Here is an 18,777-nt window from a genome sequence, read left to right as displayed (position 1 = left end):
TTTTGTTACCTCACTAGTATTAGGACTGAAATATATGCTTGATTTAGCCAAGCTCACCATCTGTCCAGAGCTTGCACAATAGGCATCCAGGATTTGCTGTAAGGAAGTTGCATTTAACACATCTGCTCTCATGAGTATTAGTGAATCATCAGCAAATAAAAGGTGTGATACTGATGGTGCATTTCTACACACACTAATCCCATCCATGCCACCAACTTCTTCTTCATACTGCAACATGCTGGATAATCCTTCTGCACATAGAAGGAACAAATAGGGAGAAAGGGGATCCCCTTGTCTAATCCCCCTTGAAGGTACAAAAATTCCAGTTTCTTGAGAATTTATCCTCACCTTGTATCTTACCGAAGAGACACATGCCATGATCATGTCTATCCACTGTGTGTTAAACCCCAGTTTCTCCATCATTCTCCTGAGGAAAATCCATTCCACTCGGTCATAGGCCTTATGCATGTCAAGCTTGACTGCACACAGACCAGCCGCCCCTGCCCTCTTATTCTTGATCTTGTGAACACATTCATAGGCAATCAACACATTATCTGTGATAAGTCTCCCAGGAACAAACGCACTCTGGGAAGGTGATATGATCTCAGGCAGGATCCCCTTTAGTCTAACAGCCAACATCTTAGAAATAATTTTATACAACACATTGCACAAGCTTATCGGCCTATATTGTGTGATTAGATTAGGAGAATCAACTTTGGGTATCAGCACAATAGATGTGTCATTCCATTCCTCTGGAATCTACCTTCTATTAATAGCAAACAAAACTTCTTGGGTTATATCATCTCCTAGTATACCCCAATATTTTTTAAAGAAAATAGCATGAAAGGCCATCCGGCCCAGGGGCTTTAAGATCACCAATACTGAACACAGCTTTTCACACATCGTTAGCAGTATAAGGGCCATCAACATATCGTTCATTTGATCTGTCACTTTAGTTTGCACTTTATTTATAACAGCCGGGTCTACAAGGTTAATCTCGGAAGTAAACAAGTTACTAAAGTATCCTTTTATATGTGGTTTTAGGGTATCCATACCTTCCAGAGTATTTTCATTCTCGTCCTTCAGCTTTTTAATCATATTCTTTTTACGCCTAGCACTTGCATAGGCTTGGAAAAACCGCGTGTTGCGGTCTTCATGTTTCAGCCATCTCGCTCTTGATCGCTGCATGTAATGGATCTCTTCTAGCTCAAGCAGGAATTCAATAAGCTCTGAGATCTCCTTCCTCTTCTCCTCACTGGCCTCATTCATTGGGCCCGTCATAACTTCCTCAAGATCTCTTTGCGCTTTCCGAAGCCTCTTCTTTGGTTTCTTCAGCACCCTTTGATTCCAGTCATGAAACGAGACTGTGGCCTTAAATGCACCTAGGCCGGTCCATCTCGCTCTGCCGCGAGGCTTCCCTAGGTCTCGCTATAAGCGAGATCCGCGGCGGTATAGGATCCTCGCTCTAGCAGCCATCCGAGTCGAGCTCAACCCAGACTCAACCGAGCCGTCCGAGTCGAGCTCAGTCCAAAACTAATGGGCTGGCCCAACCCAGACTCAACTGAGCCGTCCGAGTCGAGCTCAGTCCAAAACTCCCAACCCAACCGAGCCCACTCCGCGTACAGACGTCAGAGTTGACGTCTCTCGATTCCCCTCCGCGTCCAGCTTTCCCATAGGAGCCAGCCACACCGCCCCGCACCGAACCATCCCGATCCCCCATCGTCTCCGTTAGCTTCCCCTCCCCCGCTCCCGAATACGGCGCACCATCGTCGAAACCCTAACCCTAGCCCCACACCAGCCATGGCGCCCGCCACCGGCGCGACCCGGGCCGTGGTCCTCCGCCTCGACGACCTGTCCCTCCCGCCGCGGTACCTCACCGTCGCGTCCCACCTCCCCGTCTCCGACCTCCTCAGCTTCCTCCCCCTCCTCTCCTCCTCCTTCTACCTCACCACCGACGGCCGCCCGCTCGCGCTCTCCGCGCCCGTCGCCTCCCTCGCGCCGTCCGGATCGCTCCAGCTCCGCCTCCGCGCGCTCCGCGGCGGGGGCGGCGATGGCGGGTCCACCTGCGCCGAGTCCCGCGACTGCTACCTCTCCATGTACCTCGCGAAGAAGCCCGACAAGGCCGACCCCAACGAGGCCCGCCTCTCCCGCTTCACCTGCTGCGCGCTCTCGGGGGAGCCCCTTGCCGCGCCCGCCGTCGTGGATCGCCTCGGCAACCTGTTCAACAAGGAGGCCCTCGTCGAGGCGCTCATCCACAAGCGCCTGCCCAAGGCGCTCTCGCACATCCGTGGGCTCAAGGACATGATCCCCATCCACCTGCACCCCAAGCCCAACGCGGCGGACCAGGAGGTCCGTTTCCAGTGCCCAGTCACTGGGTTCGAGTTCAACGGCAAGTCCCAGTTCCTCGCGCTCCGTGGATGCGGCCACGTTCTGAGCGTGAAGGCTCTCAAGGAGGTGAAGTCGTCCTCGTGTTTGGTCTGCCATAAGGAGTTCGATGAGGCGGACAAGATGCCCATCAATGGGACCGAGGAGGAGGTGGAAGTGTTGAGGCAGAGGATGGAGGAGGAGAGAGGGAAGCTCAAGGAGAAGAAGGATAAGAAGCTGGCGAATGGGCTCAGTGGGAGTAAGCATGCTGTTGCTGCGGTTGCAGATGCTGAGAAGTTGGAGAATGGGAAGAAAGGGGAGGCTGCCCCAGCAAAGCGGTTTAAGGCTGCAGATCATGCACCGGCTCATGCAAACAAGAAAGTGTATGCGTCAATTTTCACTTCTTCCAATAAGTCTGATTTCAGGGAGACATACTCATGCCGGTCACTCCCCCTGGGAAGGAATTAAATCGATGTTGGGGAGATTCCAATGGCATGGAGGTGAACCTCGTGTACTGATTCAGCGATTAGCTTCATACCATGGCTCGCCCATAAGTTCTGGTATTTTTGTTTTAGCTGTTGGTGTTATCTATGCTTGATTGCTGTGTGGAGCTTTCTAGTTTTCACTCGCAGAGAAGCAATATGTTTTTATAAATGATTTGTGAAATATGTAATAGCTGTAACACATATCATTGAGTCCAGTCTTCTAGCAATTTGTCTGAGTAATGCTCTAGTTTTCATTCAAAGAGAAGCAATATGTTCTTATAAATGCTTTGTGAAATATGTAATGGTTGAAACAGTTGGCGCTTATCATTGGGTCCAGTCTTCTCTAGCAGTTTGTCTGAGTAATGCTGTAATTCATTCACTTGCCATTACGTTCATATTTCAAAGTACTTCTTTAATTGCTGGTCAAAGGTTTATCCTAACAAGATCGAATATATGAGGTAATTTGAAACGGAGGGGGTACTAATTTACGTGCATACCTAAGGGGACTCCCAAGTTAAATCAAAGGGTTCCTAGTGTTCATTGTTGCAACTTCCACTGTATCTTGGCTATGCAATCCTACATACAACCTGTTTGAATAAGGCTGTGATTTATATGCATGCGCAAGTGGACTCTCAAGATAGATCAAATGGTTTCTATGGTTTTCAATGTAGTAATCTCGACTGTGCCACTTTACTGAACAGATAAATGCGCATTGCGCTTGTTTCGATGTTTAGTTGTCCATGAAGTACGGAATTCGCGAAATGACAGTGAGTGGTAGAACATTTGGCGGTCACATTAATATTAGCATGACACTGGCAGTATGCTGTAGTTGCTCTTTGCCTGCTTCTATAGATATGCTGTCAAGCTAACCTTGGACATGGTGAAACTTTGCCTATTTTCTTTCACACCTTCTCCTTTGGGCTTTTATTTCCATAACTTGTTTACAATGTACACATGTTATATTTCTCGTTATACCTTTGGCATTTGGGCTATACTATATGTGTTGTAATGTACATACGTATTTAGCTTTTGCTGGATGTACATATTTGCTAATTGTGTATTTTATAAAAAGATCCAAAATAGCCATAATCATTCTACTTCTGCCCTGTATGCATGCTGCTGAATAAGATTCTGCAAAGATTCATAGGATGCCATAAACTTACTTAGGAATCAAGACTAGAGTTGATTTGGGCGCACAGGAATTTGACACCTCAGCTGTCTAATTCTGTTCAAATTTAGAAGGAATGGTGAAACAAGCTCCTATCAAGAAGACATCCAGATTTATTTTGCGTTAACATGCGGTACCTCCCTCAGACTATTTGGAGTTGGACACACATTAATTTCTTTTTCTTATTCCATACTTGTCTTATCTCTTATGTTTTTTTTTTAATATTGAAACGTCACTAGGAATAGCTTCTGTGATAGCTGCTATATCTTTTTTGGAACCTTATTGTTGGATTAATGGCTTTTGTGAAGTGGCATAGAGAACAGAAATCAGTGTTTACGGGTTTAAATATATTCCAGTTGCTGGGGTACCGACTAGATGACTCGTCGCGGCTAATCCGTTTAAATATATTCCAGTTGCTGGGGTACCGACTAAACGACTCTTTGTGACTAGTCATTAGTCAACAGCTAGTCATATAATGTCGTTGAGTGTACTTGCTACAAATACTATACTACTGCACTGGAAACATGTTTGCATAACCCAAGTTGTCCAGGAGTAGGACTGATGAACACATTCATGTCGAATATCCATAATTCAGAGCAAAACACATCAGATTTGGACAACTCATAACATGTTCCCATTCAGAGTCGAGGACTATAGGTGTCCAGTTGTGAGTGAAGTACTGACTGATATATTCTTATTTCCAGTTTGATTGTCTTTGTGGCAGCTTCTGTATCCCTTTCTTCTTAGTCATGCTCTTCCACTGCATCATCTGATCTGTTAGGATGCAATCTGGTTACGAATGACTCAAATGTTGATGTCTAATATTGTCACCCATTTCATCCACCTAACATTTCTAGATGGCTTACATCAGTGCTTTGCATTGAATTCATTTGCATCAAGAAGTACCGTAGAACCATATCTTATCAATGAATAAACACGCCATTCTGCAATTTCGATAAATTTTGATACCTCAACACTTGGTGCAAGTCATCCAATCTTCTGATCAAATTATCACCATAATTGTTTTTTCCTTCTATAATAATCATTCAATTTTAAGTGGTCTTGGTCATCTGAGTGTGGCACTTGTCTTCATCCTGTATATCCATGGATTTTCAGTTAGCAAAGGTTGACTGATGTTTGACATGAACAGAATAAACTCTACAGGTCAAAGGGAAAATGGAATGGGCTTCCATATGATGGATGTACATGGGAGAAATAAGTCTGATATCTTGGTGTTCCAATCTCAGATTAAATTCTTCATCAAGATTTAGTCCAGGAGCAAGTCTACTGAGAAGAGCAAGGGTGTCGATCATGAATTTTTGTTTTAGTTGACTGTAGGTTTCATGTGGTATGTCTCCAGGGTCGTTCTTTGAATTTGCTTTTTTGTTAACTTCTGACGCTATAGATTTTATATCAGTAAAAGTGTCATCCTTGGTGACAAGATGGGACTATATTAGAGCTATTATTAGTATACGCTAGATTGGAACAAATGTAGACATAAATATGCAACAAAATTGGAAGTCCACATCTGATTCAACAGACTTCCACTGTAGTGTTTGACTGAATCCTGCTGCCTCTTCTCAAACCATAATAGAGTAGTATTATTGTTTTATCATTGAATTGTTTATTTATCCTGAAAGTTGAAAGTGGGTTAATTCTTCTTTTTTTAGGTGGTTGACATCCATTATGTGGCATAGGTGTTACATCACGTATACAACTTAATCCCACACCACTTTTAGCAATGGCTCGTAATGTGGCATCTCTTCCACTACCAGCGCCCTTTACCATAACTTCTGCTCGTTGCAAACCTACTGTACGAATAGCATATGCTGCTGTTCTTTGATCAGCATAGGGTGATGCTTGGTAGTTACCCCTCTCTCAGCCTTGCAAAGTTTGGGAGTGTGAATTTGCAACTTGGACACCTCATAGAATGTTGGTTAGAATATTCGAAATTGATCACGTATATATCCCTAGCAGATCTAAGCTGTCACTACTTCTCTTCTTTTGGTTGCCAGGAAATGTATTTTTGATTTCAGCTTCTAATGATGAAAAGAAGCAGTCAAGAATAAAATTTGATGTCCTTTGGCACCTTACGAGATGATAAACATCAACACTGATGTTCTGATAACTACAAAATAGGAATGCATGGTACTTATGTAATCACATCTGTTTCCGTCTTAACTTTTGGGAGGATTTCTTACACTCTTTATATTGACTTGTCCCTGATCGTAATGTTGCAGCATCAATGGGCATGAAGGCCATGGGTTGAAGACCAAAGATTTTACATTGTTCGGTCTATTTAAAGGTAATTGTACTAAACATCATGTTCTTACTGCTCCTTACTCCTTAGTTAATACCATCACTGTGGCACTCCTCCTTTTTAACATTCTTTTAGTTAGTAGCAGTATTTTTGAAGTGTTTCTACCATTTTACTGGAGGTTTTTGCGGTGTTCATGATATTAGGCTGTAATTGTTGCCAGCCTGAGCTTGGTAAATTTTCCTTGCTTAGTCCTAATATTGAAACTTGCTCGGAGGATCCAACCAAGGCCACATTTTTGATAAAGAAGACGCACGATTCTATTCTATCAACAGGCTTTGATGTGTCATCAGCAGCTCTATTACAAGTCTCTAGCGTCGGCTTACCCCAGTTCAGGTCACTGCTCTTTATTCTTTAGTTAAAACCATCATTGTGGCACCCCCGCTTTTAACATTTGTTTAGTTAGTAGCAGTATTTTAAAAGTGTTTCTACCATTTTGCTGGAGGTTTTAGTGGTTTTCTCGATATTAGGCTGTAATTATTGCCAGTCTGAGCAACGTAAAATTTCCTTGGTCTCGAATATGGAAACATGCTCGGAGGATCCAACCAAGGCCACACTTTCGATAAAAAAAAGCAAGATTCTGTTCTATCAACATGCTTTGATGTGTCATCAGCAACTCTTTTAGTAGTCTATAGTGTTGGCTTACCCTAGTTCAGATTACTTCTTTTTATTCTTTAGTTAGTAGCAGTATTTCTAAAGTGTTTTTACCATTTTGCTGGAGGTTTTAGCAGTGTTCTCGATATTAGGCTGTAATTGTTGCCAATCTCAGCTTGGCAAATTTTCCTTGCATAGTCTCGAATGTGGAAACTTGCTTGGAAGATCCAACCAAGGCCATATTTTTTATAAAGAAGATGCAAGGATCTATTCTATCAACAGACTTTGATGTGTCATCACCAGCTCTATTACAAGTCTCTAGCGTCGGCTTACCCCAGTTCAGGTTACTACTCATTGATATCTGATATGGAAGGGTGAACATCAATTAATATTTTTGTGGCAGGAAATATTATTGATTTCTTTTGCAGTGCAAGGAAAAAAAACCCAATACATGGTATAATAACCAAGACATTAGTTTTTTCAGAACCGGCGGCCATTTGAGACCCCAATTTATATTGAAAATACCCCTAATGTGTAAATGTGTATACCTCCGGGTAATCTATAAAAGGGCGCCTACCTAAGAAAGAAATATTCATCAATAGCTAAGAGCTTTGTTTCCGCAGAATATGTTCTTTATTCTTTAGTTAAAACCATCAGTGTGGCACCCCTCTTTTCTTTAGTTAGTAGCAATATTTTTGAAGTGTTCTTACCATTTTTTTCGAGAAAACGCAAAGGACTCTTTGCGTTTCATTTCATTGAAAAGATGAGAAGATACAATCCTCCTAGGAGGTGGTGGCTACATGGATTGGCAACCTATCAGTGGACATCCCAGTTGGTGGGGAGGACTACCCTGAGACCCAAAGCGCCAGCTTGTGCCCAACATTTGGCTTCGGCCTTAATTCTATCTACGAGTGCGGTAACCGAGGGGCGCGCATTGTTGAAGACGCACTCGTTGCGTTGTTTCCAAATCATCCAAGGGACGAGCATGGCGATAGATTGCAGGCCTTTCCATAGCGCATGTGGGGTCTGCCCTTTCATTCGTTGCCACCAGTCCGTGAGGGTGGGCTCATTGCTTGGCGGTTGAGAAGGTATCCTCGCCCAAGCCAGCACGTCGTGCCAGACCTGCTGCGTAAACGGGCATTCCAGGAGCAGGTGCCACATTGACTCTGGGGCCTGATCACAGAGGAGGCATCGTGGATGGTGCTGTAGGCCGCGACGGGCTAGTCTCTTCCGTCCAGCACCGGTCCTGGCTGGCCAACCAGTGAAAGAAATGTACACGGTGCGGTGCCTAGCTCTTCCAGGTAAGCTTCCAGGAGGGGCATTTCATGGATCCATGGAAGGTTGCGCCGTAGCATGACCGTGCCGTGTAGTTGCCGCTAGCCGTCCATCTCCAGAGCATTCGGTCGGGCCGGTTTGATAGGCTGATCTGCTGCACGGCCTGCCACAGTCTGAGATATTGGCCAATCTCGTGGATCCCTATCACTCCTTGAATGTCGCGAGCCCAAGCATTGCCCGCTAGGCCTGCGGCCACCGTTGTCAACTTGCGTCGCCGTTTGGGAATGCATTGGTAGAGTGCCGGCGCGAGCTCCCGCACGGACTGGCCGTTGAGCCATTGGTCATCCCAGAACAATGCCGTCTGTCCATCGCCAAGCTCCATGGTCGTCGATGCGAAGAACAACGCGCGCTCCTTGCGGGAAAACTGGAGGTCGAGGCCTCGCCATGCGCGGTCGTCGTCCGTGTGGGAGAACCACATCCAGCGCAGGCGCAGCGCTAGACCGGCACGCTCCAGGTCCTGGACCCCGAGCCCGCCGTACTCGAGCGGGCGGCACACACGTCGCCAGTTGACGTGGCAGTGTCCGCCATTAGCAGTAGCGCGCCTAGCCCACAAGAAGCCGCGCTGGATCTTTTCGAGCTGTCTCAAGGTCTTCTTGGGTGGCGCGAACGCGAGCAACTGATGTATCGGGATCGCGGCGAGCACCGATTTGACCAAAGCCAGCCGCCCGGTTTTGTTCATGAGCCATGCTTTCCATGTGGGGAGCCGAGCGGCCACCGAGTCGACGAGGGGTTGTAGTTGGGCAGCTGAGGGGCGGCGTAGCGTGAGAGGGTTGCCAAGATAAGTAATGGGTAGCTCCGCTTGCGCGCATCCCACCTGATCAATTGCTGCATCCGCCTCGGGGTCGCCATTGAAAACGGTGGCGGAGCTTTTGGCATAGTTGACTTGGAGGCCGCTAGCTTCACTGAATGCGGCCAGGATCGCGCGGACGGCCTCCACGTCGTCTTGCGTGGCGTGGCAGAATAGCATCACGTCGTTGGCATACAAGGATATGGCCGGAATGTCTCGTCGGGGGTGCAGCCGCTGCAGTATGCCGGCGTCGTGGGCGCGGCTGATTAGACGTCCAAGGATGTCCACGACGAGCACGAAGAGCTGCGGAGAAACGGGGTCTCCCTGGCGCAGCCCGCAGCGATGCCACACTGGCGGTCCCGGCTCACCATTGATCATGATCCGGGTGCTCGAAGACGATAGCAAGATCGCGAGCCACTCCCTGAAGCGTGGTCCGAATCTGTATTGGCCAAGAGCCTCAAAAAGGAAGGGCCATGATAGGGAGTCGAAGGCGCGCGTTAGGTCGAGCTTGAGCATCGCTCTCGGAGCCCCAAGTTGGTGCAGCAGCTTCATCGATTGCCGGACGAGGACAAAGTTGTCGTGCAGGCTCCGTCCCGGAATGAAAGCGTTCTGGTTGTGGCTGACCATGTTTCCCAGTCTGGGCGCTAGGCGGAGCGAAAGCACCTTCGCGAAGATCTTCGCCACAAGGTGAATGAGGCATATTGGCCGATAGTCGCGTAGTTGGCACGCATCTGCCCGCTTTGGGAGTAATGTTAAGAGGGCCTGATTGAGCTTGCTGAATCCACGACCGCGCAGCTCAAAGAGCTGCTGGAAGACGTCGAAAGTCTTGCTTGATGATGCTCCAGCAGGCCCGCAAGAATTCCGCGGTAAATCCGTCCGGCCCTGGCGCCTTGCGAGCCGGGTGGCGCTTGACGGCGTCCCAAATCTCCTCCGGGCTGAATGGTGCCTCGAGGTCAGTCAGGTCATGGGGCTCGATGATCTGCGATAGATCCAGCGTGTGGTTGCGGGTGACGGAGGAGCCAAGGAGCTCATCAAAGTACGTGAAGGCCGCTTGGGCCATTCCCTCCTGATCGGTGATCACATGTCCGTCGACCACAAGGCGGAATATGTGGTTCTTCTGTCGGCGGAATGAACATTGGCGGTATAAGAAGGCTGTGTTAGCATCGCCGTCTTTGAGCATGGTGATCCGCGCCCGTTGCCTCGCGATCGTGCGCTCGAGAGAAGCCAGCCCCAAGTATGAGATCTTGAGCTGTTTTCGCAGCCAATCTTCCGGGGGGGGGGGGGGGGGCGCGCGGTCTTCCTGGGCCTTGTCGAAGCGCGATATGAGCTCGTGGGAGAAAACCATCTTGTCACGAATGCAACCTTTGGACTTGGCGCTCCAACTCGTCAGTGAGCGGGCCGTGCTCTGGAGGCGCAGCATGAGACGCCGGAAAGGGTTCGGGTCGTGCACCGATCCCCAAGCCGCGGCAACCGTGTCGTGGAATCCGTCAAGCCGCAACCAGAAATCCTCAAAATGGAACCTCCGATGTGCTGCATGCATGGGTGCGCAATCAAGGAGGAGCGGGCAATGGTCGGACACGACGGAGGCGAGGCATCTCAAGTGGCAGCCGCCATGTGCGTCCTCCCAGTTCGCGGTGCAAAACACGCGGTCCAGGTGCACCAGGGTGGGCGGAGTTTGCTCGTTGGACCACATGAATCTTCTTCCATTGAGATATACCTCCTTGAGCGCGAGGTCGTTGATGAGGCGGCGGAATTTTCCCATCATGCGGCGGTTCAGGTTGCCGTTATTTTTGTCTTCGTCGTGTAGGATCAAGTTGAAGTCACTGCAAAGCATCCACGGCCCGGGGCAGTCCGCGCGTATCTCTTGCAGGAAGGCGATCTTTTCCGCGTCCTCTTGGGGGCCGTAAACGACGGACATCCACCATGGCGTGCCACTGGCCGCGGCCACTCTTGCCGTGATGGCGTTCGCGGTGAACAGGGGGTCAATGATCGACACGACCCTACTCTTCCACGCGAGCAGGATACCTCCCCTCGTGCCATTCGCCGAGAGGTACGTGTAGTCGTCAAACTCCGAACCAAGGGTATCGAGGACAACGGACGAGCACATCAAAGCCACTTTAGTTTCTTGTAGGCATACAATGGAGGCTCCGGTGGTGTTAAGCAGCGATCTAACGGCATAGCGCCGGGCACGCGCGTTAAGGCCGCACACATTCCATATAGCTATCTTGATGTCGTGATCCATGGGTGCACATGATCGACGAGGGTGGACATCGTAATAGCCCTATGGCGAGCCGGCCAACCGAGCGGTGGCCGTCGCAGCAGCCGCGGTAGAGAAGTCCGCGGGTAGTTCTCGGTCTACAAGGGCAGCGATGGCCATGAGCACCGAGAGCGGGATTGGTGCCGCGAACATGTCGTCATACGCCTTCATCTCAGCAGCGGTGATCCTCTAGTTGGTCCCGACAATCCCTAGCGTGCGGAGGAGCTGAACTTGCGCACGGCGCTCAGCAGTGGGTGGTGCGGCTGACGAGACGGCGATGGTGGCCGATCGGCCACGTCTGGGCGAGAAGTTCAGCGGGCGGCGCGGTTTTTTCCCCGGGGTTGGCAAAGCCGCGGTAATGTGCTTCGTTGCGGCTGCGAGAAACTCGCCTAGAGTCCATGTCTTCGGCATGCAGGGGCGTGCGCGAGATCGACGCAGCGTGATTGGCGGCGATGCGAACCTCCCCGGCGTCGGACGTGGGGAGCCATGTTGGGCTTCTGTCGGCATGGGGGCAGCGAGACCCACGACGGCCTCCTGCGTGGTGGGCCGGGCTTGGGGCGTGGCTAGCCGTGACGTGGGCGTCGTTGGCACGGGATTGGGCGGTTGCGAGGCTGTCGGGGACATCGCGCGTGCCTCCACGTGGGGCGCCCGGTGTGCAGGCGGTCGCCGTCACCAGGGCCCGTCTCCCCAGACGCTGGCGTGGAGGGGTTGGTGCTTTGGCCCGACCGAGCCACAGGATGGCCCACAGGCGTTGGCGGCGTATCAGGAACCGCGCTGACGGCGTCGAGATCCCGACAATGCATGGGATCAGGCGAGCCAGACGTGGCCCCCACGCGATCGTCCTCGGGCACGCCGTTCCCAGCCGGATTCGAATCCCGCGCTGGTTTTGGTGAGTTTGCAACCAACGGGGGGTCGCCAGTTGGTGCCTGGCCCGCCACCACGCCCGCAACCGGGGCCGCAGTAGCCAGAGCAGCGCTACCAACAGGCGTGGTCATTGTGGTCACGGGGACAACTGCGTCCCCGACAGTCTTATCCACGGGGCCCGCCTGCAAAGCGCCCCTTTGCGATCCTCTGCCTCTTCCTTTTCTGGCACGTTGACGAGGGGGGTGGGTCCCCTGCTGACCAGGCCACGATGCCATGCGAAGATCCTGTCCCAGTACGGACGGCGGCGTGCCCTTGCTGGCGGGAGCAGGCCAAGCATGCGATACGGCGAGTCCGTCCACCCGTCCGAGCCGGTTTTGTGCCCGCCACAGCGCGTCGTCCATCCCACGCCGTGCGCACCATCCCCACCCTGTCCTGTTCCATGCTGGCCGCGGAGGACTGGGGCACTAGCTGGCTCAACGCGGGCCACAGTAATGGCAATGGGGTAGGTGAGGGTCCTGATGGTGGGCTTGTCGGAGCTCAGGCGCGCGGGGATCTGCTCGACGATCTCCAGAACGGCGGCGCGGCGGATGCTGTCGGGGTGGTGTGTGCGCGCGGCCAGCTTGAACGTCGCAAGGTTGGCCCTGGAGCGCGTCTTGGGGTGAAGGCGCTCTATCCAGCAGCTCGTGCCCAGGACGTGCTCGGCGGTGGACAGGTGCCAAGCCTGCGCCGGAACGCCGCGGAGCTCCAGCTCGACGCAGTACTCGAAGTCGCCGGAGCCAGTGTGGGCTAGCTTGCTCCATGGCCTGAGGGAGAGCGAGAATCGCGGTGAGTTGATGAAGTGCTCTCCGTCGAGGCGGCGCTTGGTGGTATGGGAGCTGAAGAGGATTAAGAAGTCCTCGGGATGGTGCTCATGCACGGTGAAGTCGCCGTCGACCAGCTCAAACGTGTTGATGAGCACATTGGAGACCTCAGCGCCGGACACACGTGGTCGGTTGCCGGTGATGGAGGCGACCATGGCGCGGCTAAGGACGTCCTCCGCCTCCATCTCGACGGAGTGGGCCATGATCACCCGCACGGGCTCGGGCTCCGGCGCGCGAGGAGGGGGCGCCGTGACCAGGGCGGTCACCAGCGGCAGGGGTGGCGGCGTAGGCGCGGCGCGGCGCGGTGGGGGGGGGGGGGGGGGGGGGGGGGGGGGGGGGGGGGGGGGGGGGGGGGGGGGCGGTCTGGCGCGTGGCCGCATCCGCGGCAGAGGGGCCGGCGTTGGTGGCACGGGCACGTCCGGTGGCGTCGCGGCGCTTGTTCTCGCAGGAGACAGAGTCGTGGCCAGATTCGAGGCATCGGCGACAGCGGATGTCGTTGGTGCAGTCTCTGACCCGGTGGCGATGGTCGAGGCAGCGGAAGCAGAGCCCCGCGACCTCCTCCGGCGACGGGCTGCGCCGTCGCAGCGGCGGAGGGCTTGGCCCGGCCGAGGATGTTGTTGTTGTTGTTGTTGTTGATTTCTTTAGTTTAATTCATTGTTCTTCTTTTAGTCATATTGTTCTTTTATTTGTCGTTTCTTCAGTCTATAGCAACCAAAAACCAAAAGCCCTCTATATTCTGATGGCAAAGCTGGTAAGCATCTCAATAACAATAGAGCTTACCACCATGACGTGTACGTGTGCATTTTAAAAATGTGAGGCTAAGGTCAACCATCACCCTAAAATTTTGGTACAATTTTTCTGTATATAGTGCACACTATGTTTCTCTGGCACTAACCACCTGAAATTTATGTACAACTATTCAGTTTTTGGTTGCTCATTTTTATTGTTTGATGGATTTATTCTTGACAAGCCTTTACGAATCTACTCTGTTTTTCTGGATAGGCCAAAAACAAAGTTTTTGAGTATTTCTTGCTTCAGTACATTATTGAATGAGGTGTCAGTGCCGATTGAGAAAAACAGAGAAATGCTAGTTCTCACTCAGTACCCATAAGGATCGGCACCCAAGTCTCAGTTTTCAGTCTTCATTCTTTTTTCAGTACATTATTTTTTCTCTTACTACAATTCTTTGTTCTTTTCAGTCCGAAAAGGCGACCTTAACAGCACAACTAAACTCCCCCCCCCCCCCCCCCCCCACAACAGCTCTCAAACTGCAGCCTAATTTTGCTGTCAGTTCTCTGTTTTTGATTTGGATCTGATATGGTTAGTCCTATCTAGTTTTTCTGTATCTGCTACGGCTAGTCATAACTACTTCCATCTTTTAACGGCAGTCCTAGTTTTGTTGCTACCGTCTGACATCTTCTTTTTCTTTCTCGTTTTATCACATGTATGTATCCCACGGGGCATCACATAAATTACCATTCAAGGTAGGTTCCAGTCTGCAGATCGCGAGGGACGGTATGGCTGGAATACGCTTGGTAACAGGGAGCATTACCACTGCTGCGTACAAGACCTCTAAGGAAGACCATCTCGTCAATAAGCTACGAGAACAAGGGCCATTAGTTGGAGATGCAACCATTGGAAACCAGACCGATGATGCTACTTCGGCAAATGAGACTGGGAACAGGCTCGCTGGATGTTGGCGCCAAAGAAGCCAAAAGAGATGGGTCGCCCAACAACTAGCCAAGAGAAGGCGCCGTACGAGGGGCTCAGCAAACGGACAAGCTTCTGCACGATATGTTGCCAGCAGGGGCACAAGAGGACAACCTGATATCCCCAAGCCAGTTTGTAAACCAGTGCGGCACAAAAACTGCGGCGTTGAAGGTCACAAATGAAACAACTGCCGCAAAGTAGGTGATCTGCGGCTAAACAACATGTGATGTGCAACGATAGTGATTTGTGTTGCTAATGTATGTGTTTGTATGTCGTTTTCAGGCGTATCGTCTGTCTTTGTATACAGAGTGGTGTACATATGGTTGTTGATCTGTCTTGGTGCTTCTGTGAAGTGCATTTCCCATTGCCAACATGGTTTCTGTTGGCTGAATTTTTTACTGAGACAATCTGGTTATCTTTGGCTGCTGGATGGGCAATTGTGCTAAATGCTGGACAAGTGCATGCCTGTGTGAGGCCGCGCGCCCAGTGCTCGGCCGATCCATTTCTAATTGCACTACAAGAGCAGGGAAAACAGAGGAGCAATTACATAAGCGTTCCTCCACCATGCGTGCCCCATCTGACCGATCCATTCCTTTTCATTTAGGTAGAAAAGACTGAATACTACAGGGCAGTTCTTGCCATGGCTCTGACCGTGCTATCCCTATGGGCGTCTGGCATTACAAAATCAGATGCAACTCGCAAGCTGGATGAAGTATCCGCAGAGGTGATTCCCCTTGCGCTGTAAACTCTGTTGTAGCATGAATTGGCAGGAACTTCTATTTAAGTTGTACAGCTCGCGTGCAGGGTTCAGTTGAGCTGAAAGTTCAGTAAACCAGCCTGTAGGACTACAAGTTGTTGCGCTGACTTCATCTTCTGGAGTGTCTGCTGTCTTTGAGCAGGTAAGAAGATTCAGTCCACCCATGAATTCTGTTCCTGATTTTTCTCCTTGCTTATCTTGACGAGTTTCCTGCAGGAGACATGCCATGCAACCGCACATCTGGAGACATAAGAGATGGGCCCGCAGGACGAAGTGCAGATGCAGGCGCTCCGCGCGGTGGATGAACGGTGCAGAGAACACGATCCGGAAAAGCATGATTAGCTGCTGTGTGAGCTTGCCGAGCCCCGAGCTTGAAGACGGCGAGCAGTCTACGGCTGGGGCGTGCGGCGACTGGAGATAGCTGCCGTCGTCGGTCCAGAATCAGCGAGTTAGCGGCCCAGTCCGTGACGCTGTACCAATGGCCGTTTGCTAGAAGTGGGCCAATAAAACTGTTCATTAATAGATATACGGCAGTAATACGTGGGCCTGTATGCGTCAGAATGGGAATCTCGAAGATCACGAGCGGGAGGGATATCGCGAGCACCTACGATCGCGCTCAGAAGAGCACTTTCGCAAGGTTCTATTCTATCAACAGGCTTTCATGTGTCATCAGCAGCTCTATTACAAGTCTCTAGGGTCGGCTTACCCCAGTTTAGGTTACTACTCATTGATATCTGATATGGAAGGTTGAAAATTAGTCTTGAAAGTATCAATGGTTTTTTGATCACCTTGATTCCTAAAGTGCTATCACCTGAGGGGCCCAATGATTTCAGACCGATTTCACTGACTAATTCTTTTTTGAAGTTCCTAACAAAGTTTCTTGCAAACAGACTCCAGAAGGTAATACTGAGATGCATCCACAAAAATCAATATGGGTTCTTGAAATGCGGATCTATCCAGGATTGTATTGCTTGGAGTTTTGAATACATTCATCAATGCCGTCAATCTAAAAAGCCAATTTTCATTCTCAAGCTTGATTTTGCAAAAGATTTTGATACTGTGGAACATGAGTTGATCCTTCAGATGCTTAAATTCAAAGGATTTGATGAAAAATGGATTGGTTGGATTAAGCAGTTACTCTGATCTGGATCGTCTTCCATTCTCCTTAATGGAGTCCCTGGCAAGCAATTTATTTGTAGGAAGGGGGTTAGGGTGATCCTCTATCACCTTTGTTTTTTGTTATTGTTGCTGATCTTTTGCAATCTGCTGTCAATGATATGTCAAGAAGGGGAGAGTTAACTCTGCCAATTCCATCACATGATGAGGACTTCCCTGTAGTGCAGTATGCAGATGATACCCTGCTTGTGGTTCCTGCTGTGGAACCCCAGCTCCTAGCCCTCAAGAATATGCTCAGAACCTTTTCTGAATCCACTGGACTGAAAGTTAATTTTCATAAATCTTCAATCATACCCATTAATGTGGACAACACTGAAACAAGGAGACTAGCAGATGTTTTTGGGTGTCAGGTTGGCTCACTACCTTTTACATATTTAGGGTTGCCACTTGGAACAACCAGGCCCAGGATACAGGACCTGGTACCAGTTGTACAGAGAGTTGAGAGAAGACTGTCAGCTAGTTCATCTCTTCTATCTCGGGGAGCCAGACTTCAGTTAGTACAGTCAGTACTTTCTTCTATGCCAATATACTTTCTTTGCAGCCTGTGTCTGCCTGATGGTATAATCAAGCAATTGGAAAGAATTATGAGGCAATGTTTATGGAGAGGAAACTCTGACACTCCAAGACAGCCATTGGCTCCATTGCCTCTAGTGTGTAGGCCCAAAGTAAATGGGGGCATGGGAATTATAAACCTTAGTATCCAAAACATAGCTCTTCTCACCAAACATCTTTTTAAGTTCTATAACAAGGTTGATATCCCATGGGTGAATCTCATGTGGAATTCTTACTATGAACGGATAGTACCTCATGCTACAGTCCTTTGTGGATCTTTTTGGTGGAGAGATGTGCTTAAACTGAGTGAAATATTCGGACTTCACTCTATGGTTAATGTCAATTGGGAGACACAACACTATTCTGGCATGATGCTTGGTCTTTCTTGGGTGCTGCAACCCCTCTCAAGGACAGATTTCCAAGGATATTTTCGTATGTGATTGATGACAATTTCTGTCCATGATTTCCTGCATGAGCATGATTATACCAACTTTTTTCAATAACCACTCTCTATGGAGGCCATGGAAGAATTGCACTCTCATTGAGGGGTCCCAGAACTTGCCCAGAAATAATACTGCAAATGATAATTGGTTATGGTCACCTGGTAAAGGTAATTACTCTGCAAAGAGTTTTTACACAACAATGCATGCCCACATGCCAGTTGATGAGCCATGTAAATGGATATGGGAAAGCAGGAGTATCATGAAGATTAAGGTCTTTGCATGGCTGATGCTTAATGACAGATTAAATACCAGAGATATGCTGGTTAGAAGAGGCAACAGAATGATGAGAATAACTGCCCTTTATGCCCCACTCAAAACCCTGGAGGACAGAGATCACCTATTTTTTAAGTGTACCTTCAGTGCAAGGGTATGGAATTATCTTCAGATCCAGTGGGTTGCTGGTCTAAACCCAAGAGAGTGTATCCTTCATGCCAAAAAGAAGCTTTGGACACCCTGTTTTCCATGAGGTTACTTTTCTGGCTGCCTGGAACATTTGGCTTATTCGTAATGGAAGGATCTTCAGACATGGGAGGCCTTCTTTTAGGGGATGGAAGGAAAGGTTCATACATGATGTGACACTGTTCTCACACAGATTCAAGCCAAGCACATGACCAACTTTGTTAAACTGGATTAACTCTCTGCCATAGGAGTTTGTTTATAGCTTTTCTGTAATTATGTAACATGTAAATAGGTAAGTCTAGTTTTTTCTCTTAGCTTGGCTTAGTTTTTTATTTTGGTTTGTAAGACTTCTCAGTTCTTTAATAAAGGACTGTGAGGCTGTTGCCTCACAGTAGACAGTCAAAAATAAATAAATATCAATTAATATTTTTCGGGTAGGAAAAAATATCGATTTCTTTTGCAGTGCAAGGAAAAATACCCTAATAGATGGTATAATTAACCAAGACATTGGTATTTTCAGAACCAGCGGCCCTTTGAGACCCCAATTTACATAGAAAATACCCCTAATGTGTAAATGTGTATACCTCTGGGGAATCTATAAAAGGGCGCCTACCTAAGAAAGAAAGATTCATCAATAGCTAAGAGCTTT

General features: G+C 49.3%; 2 protein-coding genes across 2 annotated transcripts; both read left to right on the top strand.

The window, feature by feature from the left end:
* Positions 1-1,669: 1,669 nt before the first annotated feature.
* LOC125518941 (replication termination factor 2-like) lies at positions 1,670-3,173 on the top strand. The gene has a single exon (XM_048683824.1). The coding sequence runs from the start codon at positions 1,801-1,803 to the stop codon at positions 2,830-2,832; it is 1,032 nt and encodes a 343-aa protein (XP_048539781.1). The 5' UTR covers positions 1,670-1,800; the 3' UTR covers positions 2,833-3,173.
* Positions 3,174-13,364: 10,191 nt separating this feature from the next.
* Positions 13,365-15,188, top strand: LOC125518942. Its single transcript, XM_048683825.1, has 2 exons — positions 13,365-13,782; positions 14,474-15,188. Exons 1-2 carry the CDS (start codon positions 13,522-13,524, stop codon positions 14,921-14,923), a joined length of 711 nt encoding a protein of 236 aa, XP_048539782.1. The 5' UTR covers positions 13,365-13,521; the 3' UTR covers positions 14,924-15,188.
* The last annotated feature ends 3,589 nt before the right edge of the window (positions 15,189-18,777 follow it).

The sequence above is a fragment of the Triticum urartu genome, chromosome 7, assembly GCF_003073215.2.
Source record: "Triticum urartu cultivar G1812 chromosome 7, Tu2.1, whole genome shotgun sequence".
NCBI classification, from domain to species: domain Eukaryota; kingdom Viridiplantae; phylum Streptophyta; class Magnoliopsida; order Poales; family Poaceae; genus Triticum; species Triticum urartu.
This window is presented reverse-complemented; position numbering and strand designations above follow the sequence as displayed.